At 37.0% G+C, this 16,772-nt stretch overlaps 1 protein-coding gene across 2 annotated transcripts in view; it reads right to left on the bottom strand.

Annotated features, from left to right (window-relative positions):
• C2H10orf67 (chromosome 2 C10orf67 homolog) overlaps positions 1-16,772 on the bottom strand; it is a 67,066-nt gene that overhangs the window by 45,112 nt on the left and 5,182 nt on the right. Inside the window, exons 1-6 of one of the 2 annotated variants that reach the window (XM_068934565.1) lie at positions 11,388-11,498; positions 10,194-11,292; positions 8,761-8,881; positions 6,219-6,362; positions 5,270-5,344; positions 1,838-1,987 (exon numbers count right to left, since the gene is read on the bottom strand). In XM_068934565.1, coding sequence (XP_068790666.1) covers positions 1,838-1,987; positions 5,270-5,344; positions 6,219-6,362; positions 8,761-8,881; positions 10,194-10,711 — 1,008 coding nt within the window. In that variant the 5' untranslated portion in view covers positions 10,712-11,292; positions 11,388-11,498. Of the gene's footprint in view, positions 1-1,837; positions 1,988-5,269; positions 5,345-6,218; positions 6,363-8,760; positions 8,882-10,193; positions 11,293-11,387; positions 11,499-16,772 lie in introns of those variants that run through there. The other variant, XM_068934566.1, reaches the window with a different exon arrangement.

Genomic DNA, 16,772 nt, shown 5'->3' with positions numbered 1-16,772 from the left:
TTTTTTAGTTACTTCAACTTTTCTAAAAAGGTATGTTAGTCAAAGATATCAACATTCCAGCTACGCATGTGGTTCTACCAGATTTCAGTAATGCCCCTTACAACGCATTTCTTGATAGAAGTATAATATATGAGCATTTCCCACTCCCCTTGCTTGTTAACTCCTAGAATTAGTATATGGTCATTACAATTTTTCTTTCCTCCACATCCTCTGCCATTTCAAACTAATGTAATTTGTTCACAACACAGGAGGTTGGAATTTACCTTCTTAGCTTACATTATTAGTAAGTATACCTATGTGATTTGGTTAAGGGGCATACAGTCCAAAATCTGGATCCAAATCCTTGATTAAGCCCTAAAGAATTCTGCATTACAAGTGCTAAGAATCTCCAACTACTCGAATGTGTACCAGTAAAAGCCGCAAGACAGTTAAAGCACTGCTGTGGAACTATTTGAACCTTGCCAACAATGAAAGGCTTAGAACCTAAATTCCAGTGGAAGTTAAAAATACTTCTTTACTATATGCTTTCTGATCCAGTTAGGTCCTCTCAAAGTATAAAGCAAAGCAGCATCACTGGGTCTTACCCAAATGAAGCAAAAGAGAATAAGCCACATCAGTGCTGAGTGCTGTAGCTATGGACTGTTACAAGAACGAGTAACTATCACTTTCATCTATACTCCAGAACAGACTGGCTTAAAAACCTAATTCTGGAAGAGGTTGCATAGCTATGAATTCCAGTCAAAATGAGACACTGGTTTCCTGAGAGAATACATCTTAGATGTCACCTTTCTTCTTTACAGGTCATACTGTCTACCCTAGGTGGCTGCCATCACAGTTAGTTGGCTTTTTCAGATCTTATTAGTACTATCTATCTCCATGATGTGTAGCGAGCTTAGGAACAACGTAGGAGAGAAAAGACGATCCAGTGTTAGACACAGCAAGAGCCTTTTTAGTACCTAAGACTGCTTTATACCAGCCTAAAACATACATGAAGTTTTCAAAAAGTATTACAACTTTCTCACATTTCAGTGAACTGGAAACGAATACAGTTAATTCCGTTAGAAAAAGATAGGTTTATGTTGTAGAGGAGATAAGAATTATTTGTACATATGTGACTGAACTCTGTGTTTCCCATTTGAAAGTTAGAGACTGAATACATAAAACTGAATAGGTAACCCATTACAACTAGCTATGTATGTCTTTATTTGGATGGGGGAAAAGACTTATAACTGAAAAGAGCTTTTTGTGTCTACTGGTTGTACCTAAGGAATTATCATATGTCATAAACTCCTATTGCAGGAGTTTAAGAAATCCAACATGAAAGACTTTAGTCTTCATTTGGATACCTGAATGGCTGATTTAAATGATATTAACACAATTCTGAAGAAAAAATGAAGAGATGTATTTTAGAAGAAGTTATTTAGAGACAATAGGAACAAAGATACATGGGAATAAGTAATGTAAGTACTTCTGTAAGTAGTAGGAGAACAAAGGTGGACTTTTCTATAACTGAGAAGTTCATGTATGGAATAAAAATAGCACTGAGAGCAGCATTTTATCAAAGGGGGTTAAAAAAAGAGAAAGTAGATTAAAAAAACACTGTAACTACCAACTCTTGGCCAGACTATCACTTGATGTAAATTGGTGTGACATCAATAGAGTAATATAATTTATTTTAGCCAAAATATTTACCTATTAATTGCAAGGGAAATCCCAAATAACTTTCTTTTCAGTCAAATGTTTCCTATAAATATACAATGAGACTAAAATACACTTTGTTGAATGTCTTCAAAGATCACATTTGGATAACGAGTTCAGGACCTTTTTAGAAACATACCATTTTATCCTTTCCTTTTTCTTGATATTCATTCAATTTTCTTTCCAAATCTTCAATTCTGGACTGTTCCTCATGCAGCTTGCTGCGTAAAAGCCTCAAAAATTCTGCTGATGAAGATTCTGTGTCTTCTTCATTTATGCTGTAATACTTCTAGTACAGGAAAAAAATTCTTCAATGAGATGCCAGCATAAATCAGGCAACCCTTCTTCTCAAGCTACAGAATACTTTTGTAATTCAAAGACATCACTGATATGTATTTTACATTCCAGAGTTCTGCTCTAGTAGTAAATACAAAATTTGAACATATCTGACTACAGTTCAAATATTTAGGCCAGGAGTCTATTATATCTAATACATAATCTATAATACTAGAGAATTCAAACAGATAGCAAAGGAAAAGAGAAAATTTGGAGGCATTGTATATCTTAGATATTTTAAAGCATTTGAAGAATTTATTTAAAACATATTTAAGAATAAATAAAATGAGGGGGAAATACATCATACGAACAGAATAGCAAGACAAACTATTTAAAAGTTAACTTTTGCATTACTGACATTTATTTTTGCATCTTCTTGGTTGCGCTAGTAAAGTTTTTAAATTGCATTGGAGACTTCTAAAAAGTGTGTCTACAATGGATTATGTATTTCCTGTGACATCAGAAGACAAAGATAAGCACCTTCAAAGAAAAAGAACATGTGCAGCCTCCCATTGAATATACAAAGATGTCTCTTCAAGACCGTATATTGTCAGCAGCTAGCCATTAGGAAACACTAAGCTTAAAATTGCGTGCAAAGTCTTCCTTCGGGAGTACCTAGGCATCTAATTCAATGTATTTTTCAAAGTTAGGTGATAATATAATCCTGCTCAATTTTCTAAAACCACTAATGCTAGCTGTAATGGCTCTCTCTTGTGCAATATACTGATGTTTGTAGCACTGTTCCAGGAATAGAGAGCTGAGGCGCAAGTCTTTCTTCAGCTACAGTGGATTCAAACTCAGTTCTCCTTATTCGTTAGAGCACCCAACCTACAAAGCCACACACATGGCTGGGATGGGGCCAGGCTCTACCTCTGTTGCTGAAGATGGATCATTGTGCAGAAGAATCCAAGCTCAAAAGAAAATTTTCCAAAGGGAAAGCAAACCAGAGGGAACCTGACCCTGCAGCTCCCTGGTGGAAACACTGCTGCTACCCACTTCATGGTATCTATACACATTTTTTACTATAGAGCGATTATATGAACCAGATTGGGGAAACAGAACTTTTGACACACACAGTTAAACTTGCATTATTGCAGGTGGTCTGTGTAGCAGCTACTTGATCAAATGTAGACATTTACATTTTAGCTAGTCACACTTTGCTTTTTAATAGTCTGTGGAGATATAATTCATAAAGTCAGAGGTATCTAGAGCACAACTCAATTTACCCTTAAATAGGCATCTAAAATTGATTAGATAAATTGTGCCCTAAAAAATACTTATTTCTCTCCACTGACTATCAAGGAAGCAAGGCCAGCTCAGCTACATCATAAACATATCTACATTATTGATCAAATGTTACAGCAGACAAATGTCACTCTCTCCATTTTTCTCAGAAGTGATTAGTTCCCCGAAAGAGTCACTATAGGATTTTGAAAGGGAACATAGTTTTTCTTAAATAGTCCATACAGTGTAGTGCTCTTCTAAACCAACTCTGATTGAAATTGCTATCTTGAAGTCATTGCCAGCAAGATTTCACAATTCTCATGGAAATTACTATTTTATACTTGAGTTTGCAGCAGAATTCCTTTCTTCAAGTGATGGTGCTACATGTCATTTAGGAATAAAAAAGAACAAAAGCAAAAAATAAACATCTTCTCTCTGCAAAATGTTAACAAATCTTGTCATTTCTTTTTTCACAGAACCTGTCCTTTCCTTCACTGCTAAAGCCTAGTTTTTGCCTCTTAGGTCCCCAGTTCTACCCTTCCTCCACTTTAAACTATGCAACATTGGTGAAATGCGTATTATCTGTCACTTGCTCAGGATTTGCAGTGTTCTGATCGCCTTTCATATCTTACTCAAACTCCTCACTCTCATGATTCCTCACATCTTTTTTTTCTGTGAACCTTTCTTCTCTGCTTCACATTATTCTGTTCTCTGAAACATCCATATGATAAATGATGATTTGACTCACACAACTATACCTGTTTTCCTGTCCCTTCGCACGTCTACATGTTTCATTCTCTAATAGCATATACTTTTTTCTTTTCCCTTCCAGGCTGCTTTTCATTTAATGTATTTGATTTTCTGTATGTTGTATAATACACTAGATGCTGCTAATATATGGTGTACACTTCCCACTATGCACGTAGACTTGACTATGCTATGTATAAACAATAGAAGAACACTTATAGGTAAATATCGCCACCTTTAATTATCCATATAAGTCAGCTTTAATTATCTATATAAGTGTTTTTTTTAATATTAACTTAGTTTTGTAGAGAAGTCCAAATCTGCATGTTCCACTTGTATGCAGAAGAGGAAAGATAAAATTTACACTCCACGCTTTCTCATTTGGATTATTTTTACTACTAAAGTTACATCCTGTAACCTGTTGATATGAAAGTCTGTGGCACGGTCCCTAGAGGGCAGTATAAAGTCACTTACAGCAGACATGATTGGTCATCATTCTCTATTCGGTAGCCTGAGAATTCACTTATAAAAAATATCAAGACATTTTCATTTTTTTAGTTGAATCAAACAATATTTTTGTGGTTACCATGCTTCTGCTTCCTAGGAGACCCAATCACAGACTGTGGCCAGTTTTCATAGCAACATAATTACTACAGAAGTGGAGGATTACTCATTTGTTATTAGAGTAGACTATATTCTTATATAAAGACAACTTCAGTCAGCTTTTATAGTTGTTTATCTTTACAGTGAATTATAGCAAGTTTGCCTTCCTAGTAGCCAGTAGTCCCAGAAGATCCCTTCACTTGCTCAGACTTCTTCCCGCAACCTTCAGTAACAGGCAAAAATAAGTGTTAAATGTGTAGCTGGGTCTAATGCTATATTGCTTGATAATTTTGTGGTAAATTATTTTTCAGTAGTCAGGAAATGCAAAATTGAGCCATTTTTGCCTTCTTCCAGTGATACCTGCTAAGACACTCATTCATGCTATAATAACCATGATGTTGCTCATTTAAGACTATGCTTAGGTATGCCAAACTGCATACTTCAACATTAGAGGGAAAAAACTGGTGCTTGTAAGAAAATTATATTTTTGTGATGTTTTCCTTCTACTAAAAATGGTTTGAATGCTTAGTCGTCATGAAAAATTCAAATACATCTTTCTCCAGATTTTAAAGTGAAAAGCCGATCTCTGTAATTTGTTCATAATATACTATCTTATTACGCAGATTGGCAGTCTACTACCACATTATTAGTTAGAACCCACCTCAATATTTGATCTGAGAACAGCCAGCGCATCACATAATTGTTGTTGGTAGCTCTGTCGAATTTGGGCTTCTTTCTGCAATTAATTTGTAACAAATTACTGAGAATTTTGATGTGCAACAAAGGGACAGAAGCAATGACAAAAAAAATTGTTTCTTCTTTTTCATTAAGGACAAAATGTTATCCAGACTCCTAAATTTGAAAAGAATTACTCAGCTATTATTCCTCTTCCTGTCACTTTTTCCCCTGACAACATTCTTCAATCTCTTTTCAGAATTTAGCCAAATAATCAAACTGTATCTCTTCTCTACAAGAAGTGGATTCCAAACTGCTTTAAATACAAGCACTTATTTAGCAAGGGCTATCTCAGATGTCTAAAACAGGAATTCTTGTACCACTTTGTAAAACTTTTGTTTTCTTATATGATCACCTCAGAAGCTTGAAACTGAATTTGACTCTTTACTTATGTGTTCCTCCTTCCTAGTAACTGCTCACTGCATAGTTGCAACGAGATTGCCTAGGAGCATTCATGCCAGTGCATGTTTTGAGTTATTATCTTAAGATCATTGCATATATATTTTCAAAGAAATACACGGAAAAAGAGCTGTAAATATTTTATAAACATGTAAGAATGTGCTAAATTTCTTGCCTATTAAAATATTACAAAATATTTTATTAGAAATAATCACGCTACAATTTCAGACGTTTTCCTAAACAGATTGTTAATATGCAGAGTACAATATGACCCATATTTTATTAATTGCAGCAGACACTTCAGAGAGTCACTTACATCTGCATTAGCACTTTTCTTTATCTCCTATTACAAATACTTCTGTGGACTACTTCTCATCATGTACAATATTATATCAATCTGCACAAGGAGGCTATATGAAGGAGAACTGGTATCTAGTGAAGATAAACATATCAGTGAGAAAGAATTTTTTTTTTACCCGTTTATGAAAAAACTCAATGTCTCTCAGTCTGTCATTTATATATTTACAGAGATTTGAAGTCTGCTCTTCAATTTTTTCTTCATACTGTGCTTGAACAACTGTTTTGAAGGTAAGCCAATCTTGCTGGAGGGAGTGGATGAGCTAAAAAAAATCAAAATCCTGGTATTATTTATATACTAGAGAATATTTTGTATACAAAATAAGTTAGCCAAAAGTAAAGTACAACTGCATCCATTAATCTTTTCAAGACACTGATTACTAGAATCAATTGCCTAAACACAAGCATCTAATGTATTTCTATGCCCTATGGTACCCTCTTTGGTCTACAGCTGTCACATGGGAAGGAAAACGTCTCTACAGCTGTCAGAGCTGTAGAGCTGTCCTAGCTCCACATCCATGCTTTGGACACTTCAGGGTGTCAGTATGAGATTCAATTTGCAGAATATGACACCTAAATTTAGGGATCTACATCCGAACTGGGTAGATAAGTTTCTGTTACAGTCAATGAAGTCAGTGGGACTTGATTCAATTGCTCATACATATGTGGTGTAGTGCCATAAGATACGACGAATGAAAGACATCTTATGCAGGGCTGGCAGATATGACAGAGGACCTAAAGAAAACCTGTGCCTTTCTGAAATAGGAGATAGCTGCCAGATAGGGTATCTTGGGACATCTCAAATTGCACTCAGTGCTTATCTGTAGGGCAACTGAATCTAGAGAGATTCTTCTCATATCCATATTTGATTGGCTGAATCAGTTCTTCATATTCCACTGACAACAAAGACAAATTTACACTGAGTATAAGGGAAGTCTGGATGCCCTGCTCAGATAAAGACACCTGTATGAGACACTGAAGAGTAGGTGTCTTAATCCATGACCTGATTCTCAGCCCAGATAACAAATTTGACTGTTAAACAAAGTATTGGGCAGCCTTCTATAATGAAGGTGAGAAATATTGTATCAGAATGTTCTCTAATAAAATTAGAAGGTAATCATATGAAGAAAACTGTAATTGCTTTTGTAAAACAAAACATAAATTATAAAAATGTGCCAAAACATTTATATAAAGTAGTCTCAGAGGTATCAACGACATCTTTGTAATACTTGTAAGCATCACTCCATTATATTACTCCTGTGAATGATAAAAATTGAAACTGAAATTAAGTAAACTGTAACTCATGAAATGGAAGACCTGAATACATAATATTAAACACCATTTCCAAAGTCCCAGTACAGTGTAAGGAAACATAATGAGAACTGACTCTTGATTTAAAGATAGTTTGTATCCAAACGTACACACGTTCCCAGTCAAATAAAAAACAAACCGCTCCCCAAAACCTCCAACACTGGATATTTTAAAGATATTTGGGTTCAGTGTTTGTCAGTCAGAAAATATTTATACATTAAAGATACTTAGTTTTCTCAAAAAATCCCTTATTTTAGGAACACTGAAGAATCTGCCAGATGGTACCTAGTTACATTCTGCAAGAGATGCATACATACATATCAATACAGATATCAAAATGAAAGTCCAGAAAGTGGTCAAAACTTGTTTATAAACTCTAATTCAATACTCTCTAAAACATCTTATGCTAAAAAGAAATAAGATATCTGCATTTTTGCAGGAAGTGACACAGGAAGCGCAAGAGAAAATGTATTTTACATTCATTGGCTTAGAAGAGTAACCTGCTTTGTTTGAAATCTTTCAGGGATGTGAGGCAGAATGAGATTTTGCTTTTAAAAGTAGTACCAAAGTATTTGAGTTTAGTTTTATCTACATATATACCATTTGAGATTTAAAAAGAAATAGCTATACTAGAAAATTAATTTTTTTGTGTGAATTTAAGTCCTGAAGCACCTTCCTTAGTAACTTCTTACTCAGTGAAGAACTAGAATTACACAGAAACATGTAATTTTGGTGGATTAGATCTCCCTCTGCAGGTCTCTAGAGGCACCCACCTTCCAATAGACTGGATTGTTCCTCATTCCAAACTGTGACCTCCCTCCCCAGTCTAAGCACTACATTTCAGGGAGTCCAAGTTTAAGTTACACATATAATTGTGCTAAAGTAGATTACACCATCAGGTCTTCTTTCTAATTTGCTTTTGAATATGATGTTTTCAAAATAGAAGCACCATACTACTAGCTAGATTCACAACTGATATTACGCAAGGTAACAGTGGAACTGAGAGGCCTACATATATTTCCAAAATCCTGGCCACTATTTGACAGGTTCAAGTCCTTAGAATTTTCATGTACATTTACGTTTTCTGTACATTAAACAATTTTAATTCCTACGTAGTGTTCTCTGACTCAGGCAGCCAGGTAATCCAGTCTCTAATTCTTCTATCAATAGTTGTTTATTACTCTGCTTTGAAAACATAAATTTATATAATTTAGCTGAAACAGCTAGAATGAAGACGGAAGAAGAGCTAAAACAGATTCCCTAAGAATTTCACAGAACAGAGATGACATTGACAAAACCACATGTTCTATAGCACAATGAAGACCTTCTTATGACACTTTTCTAATTTACCTGCATTAAAGCTTGTGTAGTAATCGTTAGCTCCTTTAGTTCTGGTATTTCTTTGATATCTGTTTGAGTAGCATGATCTGTGCTGTAATATCCTATCTTTAAGTCATCTGATATGCAAGGCCTGCAAAAACAGATTTGAAAAATGCTTGAAATATTATAGTAATTGCATTAATCATTTAAGTTCATCTTTTATTAATAATGGAAATTCAGAGGTAAAGTTATTATTTCACTTGTACGATTTCTTTTTTAGATAGAGGGGAGTCTAAGACTAGAATGAACACATTTAGAGTTTGTTTTTCTTGGACTATATTTGTCTCCTGAAGGTAACTGTTTTTAGTCAAGTATTGAATAAAAATTAAAACTTCACACAACACTGGCCGTATGCTAAAGAACATAAACGAGAATGTAAGGAAAATGTGTTTTGTCAGTAAATAGATTCTTTATAATGTTTTGGATAATCCAGTCCAGAAATCCTGGATTTTGGACTGGGTTAGGAGCTAGATTTTCTATTCCACTGATAAATTTGATATTTTTATAGTATTATCATACTCTAAAATACACTTGTGATTGTTACATTGTAATAAACTTGGATACATATATTTCTGAGTTTTAGAACATTAGAATGTCAAAAATAGTGTTTCGACACTGTTAAAATTTCTTTCTGTTAGAAATGAACATTCTTGCACTGGTATACTTGTCTACTGGACAAACTGGTTAAAATAATAGCGTTTGATCACAGGTGTTCTGAAAATCTCTTTATTTTGTGAACAGATACACTCCATGTATTACTACGTATCAATGTATTAACGACCTTCAATTTGTATTATCGTTTCACAGTTTGCATTAAAGGAGAGGAAACGTGAATCTGTCATTGAAGCAGCTGCAATCCCAGCTGTAAGAAGGTTGCACTGTAAACTGTGCAATGCAGCCAAAACACCTGAATTAGCTAGGGCTAGGTTAACTTTAATTCAGTGCGCAAGTAGATTACTTTCAATCAAAGCTCTAAGTAGATTCTTTCAAAATAGGAAAGAGAAACGTATAGTAAATTACACTCTGATCCTGAGTCCATGGAAGAGCAGCAAAAGTACAGAGAATATTATTATACAGGTTAAACAGGTATTTAGCTGAAAGCTCAGAGTGTAATCGCTCAAGGAAAGTTGCGGAAAGCAAAGCTGAGGACACGGCCGGTGCCAGGGTTCAGGCAAAGTTGTGCTAGCAACGACTCGAGTCGCTAGCGGGCAACAGAAAAACCGCCCTCCGACCGCGTCACTGTCGAAATAGCGGAGATCTTCACGGAAGGCTCCTTTACACACAGAAACCAAGGGTCGGGCGGCAACTCGCCATCGCCGAGGGCGGCTGCGGCGCAGCCGGGCCCGGGCGCCGCGAGGGGCCCCGCCGCCCGCCTCGGCTGGGCTCGGCTCCCGCGGCCTCACCGGCGCTGAGGCTCCTCCAGGCAGCAGGGCAGCGCCAGCAGCTCCCACGTCTCCGGAGCCAAGCGGGGCGCCCACGGCCCCGGGCCGGGGCTGCCTCCGCCCTCACGGAGGTCGCCCATGGCGGCCCGACCGCGCCTCGCCACACGACGCCGCGCCCGGAACCATAGCAACCGGAGCCCCGCCCCACGGCCCGCGCACAGGGCTAGGGGGAGGCGGGACGGTGACGCCATTTCCGGCAGTGCGGGACGGGGAGGTTGCGCAGGCGCCGTTGGCCGGCGGGTGGTCTTTGTCCGCGCAGCCGTTGGAGCGGCCGTGGGCGGGCGGCCGCCATGGCGGCGGGGTGGCGGTGCCGCTTCGCCCGCCCCACGGTCCCCAGGGACACCCACAGCCGCCGCGGAGGCAGCCGCCGCGCCGTCCCCCCTTCGGCAGCACCGCGGGCTGCCAGCACAGCCGCCCCTGAGTGCATACGCCCGGCAGCAGCCATCAGCACCCAGCAGCAGCGCTTCCTTCACCAGCATTTCGGCCCCGTCCCGCGAGCCTCGGAAGAATATTACTCGTTCACCCTAGAAGGCCTCACCTAATAAAGCCAATTAGTTCAGCTCGTGTACACAAGTCCCATATCCTGCACGACAGTGTTTTTGCTATATTTCTCACTTGCTACCAGTCAACTACTACTCCACACTGAACTGTATTTCCCCTTCATTTTTTTCCTCATTCAACATAGCATTGTTCTGGTGACATCTTTTCCCCACCTTCAGCCAACCTCTCTTTCAAGAGCCTTTGGCTAGTTTAACACAAGCGCTTCCCATCTAAGATAAAAGGATCAGTGCTATTACTTTGAAAGTAAAGGCTTAGATCCCCTTTGGGGCATAACACTGGAAAGTAAGTGTCTGAGGGGATGCCAGCTGCTGTGCAGAATTATTGTCAGGTCATGAAACATCTTCCCCACGTCGTACGTAATCGAGGGAACGCTAAATGTCATACGGCACCCAAATGCAGTGATTCTAGGCACACGTTGATCGTCCTCAACTTCCCCTGCTTCACCCTCCTCCAGTCCGTTTGAAAGTAAGCACGAGAAGTTCAGATAGCGTTTCTAAAGCTACAAAGAACGAGAAGAAAATGAGAAGGAAATGTGGAGAAACGAAAAGCTTGGTGGAAACTTAGTTGCTGGAGGAAGAAGAAAAAAAACCTCACCTGGCTTTGACTGTAGGCTAGAAGGTGTTGTCAAACACGACTGTAAGCCATTCTGAGTGGTGTATTTCACAGTTACAACAAATCTATGTTTTCACATTCTCGTTTTTAAACGGTGGGGAGACAATAGCCGGCAGTGTGAGGCAAGTGGTACAAAAGGTATGCGTTTGTAAATATTTACTCATAGTTCTCCCTTGAGAGACGTACATCAGAGGGTATTAACCTGTTTGAACGCACTATTAGATTTGTTGTGCTCTCAGTAATTATTAACATTTACACTAAAACTCATCTCAACTTTGCTTGAATTCAAATTACCCATGGAAAATAAGATAAGCGTTTAAGAACAAGCATCAATACCACACAACTCTAATAAATATAGGAGCAAAATAATGGCTTATCTAATGGAAACAAGAAAGACTTTTATACAGGAAGGATGCTACTACTGAAACTGTATTTTATTAAGATTACCAGCTATGTCTGTTCAATGTGATATATAATCATTTTTGACCAGAAGTGGTTACAGATTTAGTTTCCTTTGTCCTAAATAATAAATCACCGTTTATAATGTTTTGAGTCATTAGTATAGCTAAGACTGTTAAAAGTTCTGTGACTCCACAAAGGTGTCAGGGATTCATACGGCTCATAGAAAACACGTGCCTCTAGTTTTCAAGAATGAAAATAATTTTATTAATTGCACTTTCTTTGCAATCTCCAGACACCATTTAATTTAATTTAATTTAATCCATAGAAGACACAGGGAAAGAGATACAAACTTCCAAATTAAATGTAAATTGCTCTCATGCTTGAGTTCAAGCTGAAAAGAGATAAACATTACCTCTTTGTATTAGTAAAATGTAACTGGTAAGAAATTTGAGTGAGATATGCTACAGAGCATAAGTCACCATTTAGTATATGCACAAATGTTATTCAATTCAATATAAAAAGGGGAATTACATTTTTAAGTCACATGTGCTGAATAATAGTTGTAACTGACAGTTGTAACTCAGATATTCTTTTCTATCATTTTCTTTTAGTTTAGAAAAACGATGGGTAATTGAGTGAAAAACAGAAATTGTTACTTTGTTTACAGAGACCATTTGTAAAATCTATGGTACTTTGGAGATGCCTTCCAACAATAATAACGTATGGAAAGGTACATTTTGTTTTGGCAGAAAAGTGATTTGCCATTGGAAACAGAGAAAAAATGTATTAACATAGGTGATGGCATGACTGGTGGCAAAACCTGCCAAAAATTACATCAGTGTTTTTATGATGCGTGGAATGAGATTAGGGGAGGTTAAGAGAACTGTTAATCCCATATATCGTTTGGATACAAAATCCATTAGGGGATCCAGGCCACCGATCATAAGTTTCACATTTGCTTATGAATGCTGAAAATTCAGTGATTTCCTTATATTTCATACTGTCTTGGGAATTTTCTTATTTTTGATTATGGCCAGGTCTTATTCTAAGGAGTATATTTATGTTAAGTAGCTTGATGCTTCACACCTAATTCCCTACTGCAGTCATAATAATCTTGTTTATTTAGAAACACCTTTGTTGTCTTGTCCGGGCAAGGCCAACTATCCTTTAAGACTATAATTAAAAGTTACCTGTTATCTTCATTCGTCCAGTTCCCTGAAATGGATGCGATGGTGTTTTAACCTAGTTAAGAACTACTGAAAACAGGTCACTGGAATGGTACTGGTGACAAATCTTAAATAATAGTATGTATGCCAGAACAAAATACTCGTTTTAGCTTTGGAAAATGAGATTAGTTTTAATCTTTGAAAATTAGATCCCACTAGCCTCTAATTTGTGTGCCGTTTCTTGAGAAGTGTTGCTCTTCTGCTAGTTGGCTGGGGTCTCTCCTTTCTGTGAAGATAATGCTGTGGCTCCACGAGTCTGAGACTGGGCCTTTCCACCAGCACCACTATTTCTCACCATTGCTCCCCAGTGAGTTTAGATGAACCTGACCCCTTAGGAACAGATATTTACAGCTGCACATAACATCTTTTTAAAAACAAGATACCCTTCTATTAGTTAGCTAAAATAAGACATTTAGAGTCTATTCTGTTAGAATGGAACAGCAAAGCTTTTGTGTCTGTTCATAGTGAAAGCACAGTCCCTCTCTCTATTTGGAAATGGTCAGATTCGGTGTCACAACAGAATTGGCAATACACAGTACAACTCCTCTCCTCTTCCAGCTACCTCAGTTTTTTTTGCTTCAGAGTCTAATTGTGATAGTTTTACATATTCCGTCTCCTTTGACTGAAGTCATCAGGAGTTAATTAATTTCTGATTGTGTCTCCAAGGTAAACTCGTTCATGCACTAAGAGTTTGTGATAATTTATTCTTACAAACCAAAATCTCTCTCTTAGTTCCGTATTCCAGAGAAAGAAGAACTTTGGTTAGGTCACAAAAGGTCACAATGCAACTATAACAACAAGCATGACAATTAAAATAACACAAGTATTTCCTATTTTTCCTCATTATCTGAGGCGTTCTGTTTGCTGACGTAAGAGGAAAACAATAAATCCATTTTATTTTCGTTGGTCTTGTTGGAAAAAAGTGAACAGACTTTGAGGAACACAGTTCCTTCTGCAGATCTGATAAAGCATCAATAAGCTGCAAGCAAAATATAAGAGACAATTACTCTTTGTTTAAACCAATTACATTAGTCTATTGGACAATATGGAAGAAAAAGCGTAGTAGCACTTTCAGAAGAGAGACTTATTTGCAAGGAAAGAAAATGACAGATCATAAGTCTCTGGGAAACCAAAATAAATCCTTTCCACTTGTGGAACAAAGAAGTAGCAGGATTAAGATGAGATTTTAGTGTACGGTAAGATCAAAGTCCTTACTGAAATATTGTCTTACTATTATCATTAGACCAGAATGGTCCTCACATTCATAGGCCATCCTCATTTCACCGTACTACTAGTAGTATTTTATTATTAGGATCCTTTCATAAAATTATTTCGAATGATGTCATAGCTGAAAGCCAAGCATGTGAGTCAAAACTAAATTTATTCATTGCCAGTTTGCATGCATTTCTTTTTGCTTAGCACTGTTGCTTAACTTAAGGAGGTCGTCTCACTCTCCAGTATTTATAGAGATCACTCACGTTCCTTCTCAACTTTTATTAAGCAAGCCAAGAACTTTTAGTCTTCTCTTGTTGGATAGTACCAATCTCATCTCCAGTACTCTGATGATTTTAATTTCCCTTTGCACTTGTTCCAGCCGAAATTCAACATCCTTATACCATGCTGACCAGAAATACAAATAGTATTCCAGATGAAGATACATTCCCATCTGCTACAGTCTATGATCCTATTTGTCCTTTTGAAAGCTTCATCACATTAGAAGCTACAGTAATTCCACAACTGAATAGCACATGTTGGTCTTTCTCTTCCTCTGATGATTTCCCACAGATGATTTCTGCCAATAGCAGAAGTACTTACCTGTCAGTAGGTAGATCATTTTCCATTTTGTACTGTTAAATTTCATCTAATCACCAAAGCTGTTCCATCTCTAGTCTTCAAATATTTCCCGTATGATGTTTCAAAAATCTTCTTTATAATAAAAATGCTGTTCAACTTTCAGTCATTAGTGAAGTCATTAGCACACTAAGTGTCAGGGTAACTACTGAAAATGTTAAACAAAGTTAGTCCCAGGATTGATCTTTGAACTGCACTAGTTTCTTTCAGGCTAATGATCCCTTTACATTATCTCCAGTTGTCTCTCCTCTAGCTAGTGCCAGGACCACCATTCTAACTGCTATATTCATTGGTTTAATAATGTCCATATTATGTAGGATCAGAAACTTTATTTAGGTCCAGCTAGATTAGATGTACTAAATTTCCTCTATTAATTTTACATTAAATTCAATTTACAAAAATTCTGTCCAGTGGAAAGGTCCACGTTTGATATAGCAGTCTGAGTCTATTTGGGATTATTATTCTGAATTACTAAATGCTTAAAGCTTAATTTTCATAAAATTGTGTCGTATGTAAATCAGAATTTAGAGAATGTTTAAATTTTCATGTAATATGGAAATTATATCTCTTACAATTAGTGCTTCCTTTTAACAATTTTTCAATTGCACTTGAATAAGTATAGAGACTCTCAGATAGCTAAAATACTATTTTTTTCAATTTCTATCGATACTCACTCAAAGACTTAGGAATGCTGCTTTGTTTTTCAGGCTGACTAAGCTAAGTTAAGATTACACTTTGATTAGTGTTTCTGGTATAAATCCACTACCTGGAGTGTACTTGCTCCTGACTTCTTCCAGTGCAAAGGGTATTGGATTTGGGTTCCTTGTTATGAATACTCTTTTAAACTCTTACAAAATTAGACTTTTGAAAATGTCCTATCAGAAAAATAATTCTGTATTGTACATTTAGGCATGAAAAAACTAGTTTAGTTCTGTCTTACACAGACAATAAGACATTAATAAGATGAATTGATGTCATCCTTCCTCTCTAATGGCTCTACCTTCATTATTTTTTCTCACTGGACAGTGGAATTAAATAGCTGTGATCTGACTTTGCAGTAACAGTAAGCTCTTGGCTACGTAGATGAGAATAGATCAGGTTTTTATTGTGCTGAGGTATGTTCTTTCCCTGAATTCCAGATCTAGAACATGCTTTGCTGGGCTAGTTATGTAAAATGTAACCACAGTCCTTTCCCACAGGAAGGACTAAACAGCGGAATAACAACGCTGTTCTTTGTAGTTCATGTTTTCAGTCACGGAACAGCCTATAATTACATAAATGTGGTTTTGTGCTACAATCATCTGTGTAAAGCGATGATACCTCCTTTGCTGCTTACTGAGGGAAGAAAGGAAGGGAAAGGTGTGTACTGCAAAGTTTTTGAGGATAAAGGGGATAGCCCTTTCTTTTCAATCATTCTCAATTTCCAAAGCCTTTCTGTTGCAAGGCCGCACATGGAAATGCTAATTAGTTGTTAGGTCACGGAAGTATTTCTTCACTTCTGGGGTGGGCAGTCTTGGACCTTTTTTCTAATGCAGTTATTTTACACTTAACAGTTTTTATCAAGATTAATCTATTAATAATATTTCCTCTAATTGTGTATAGTGATTTCCTGCTTCTGGTATTGCTATATTGCCCACTTCCTCTACTTCCTTCACAATCTATCTATGTCAGAGCTCTGTTCTGCTGTTGTATTGGCCAGAATATCTACTTCAACCCTAAATTTGCCACTAATATAAAAGCGAGAGAAAGTAGCTATTTCATTTTCTGTAACTAAATAATAAAATATAAACATTGCAGACACGGGTTCTATAAACTGTAGAAAATAACCCTTTCTAAATTTCACACAAATTATAAAGCTTGTTTACAGCTTGTTTACATCATTACCACT

The sequence above is a fragment of the Struthio camelus genome, chromosome 2 (assembly GCF_040807025.1).
Source record: "Struthio camelus isolate bStrCam1 chromosome 2, bStrCam1.hap1, whole genome shotgun sequence".
In the NCBI taxonomy this organism is placed as follows: domain Eukaryota; kingdom Metazoa; phylum Chordata; class Aves; order Struthioniformes; family Struthionidae; genus Struthio; species Struthio camelus.
Note: the sequence above shows the minus strand (reverse complement) of the source record. Positions and strands in the feature narration are given on the sequence as shown.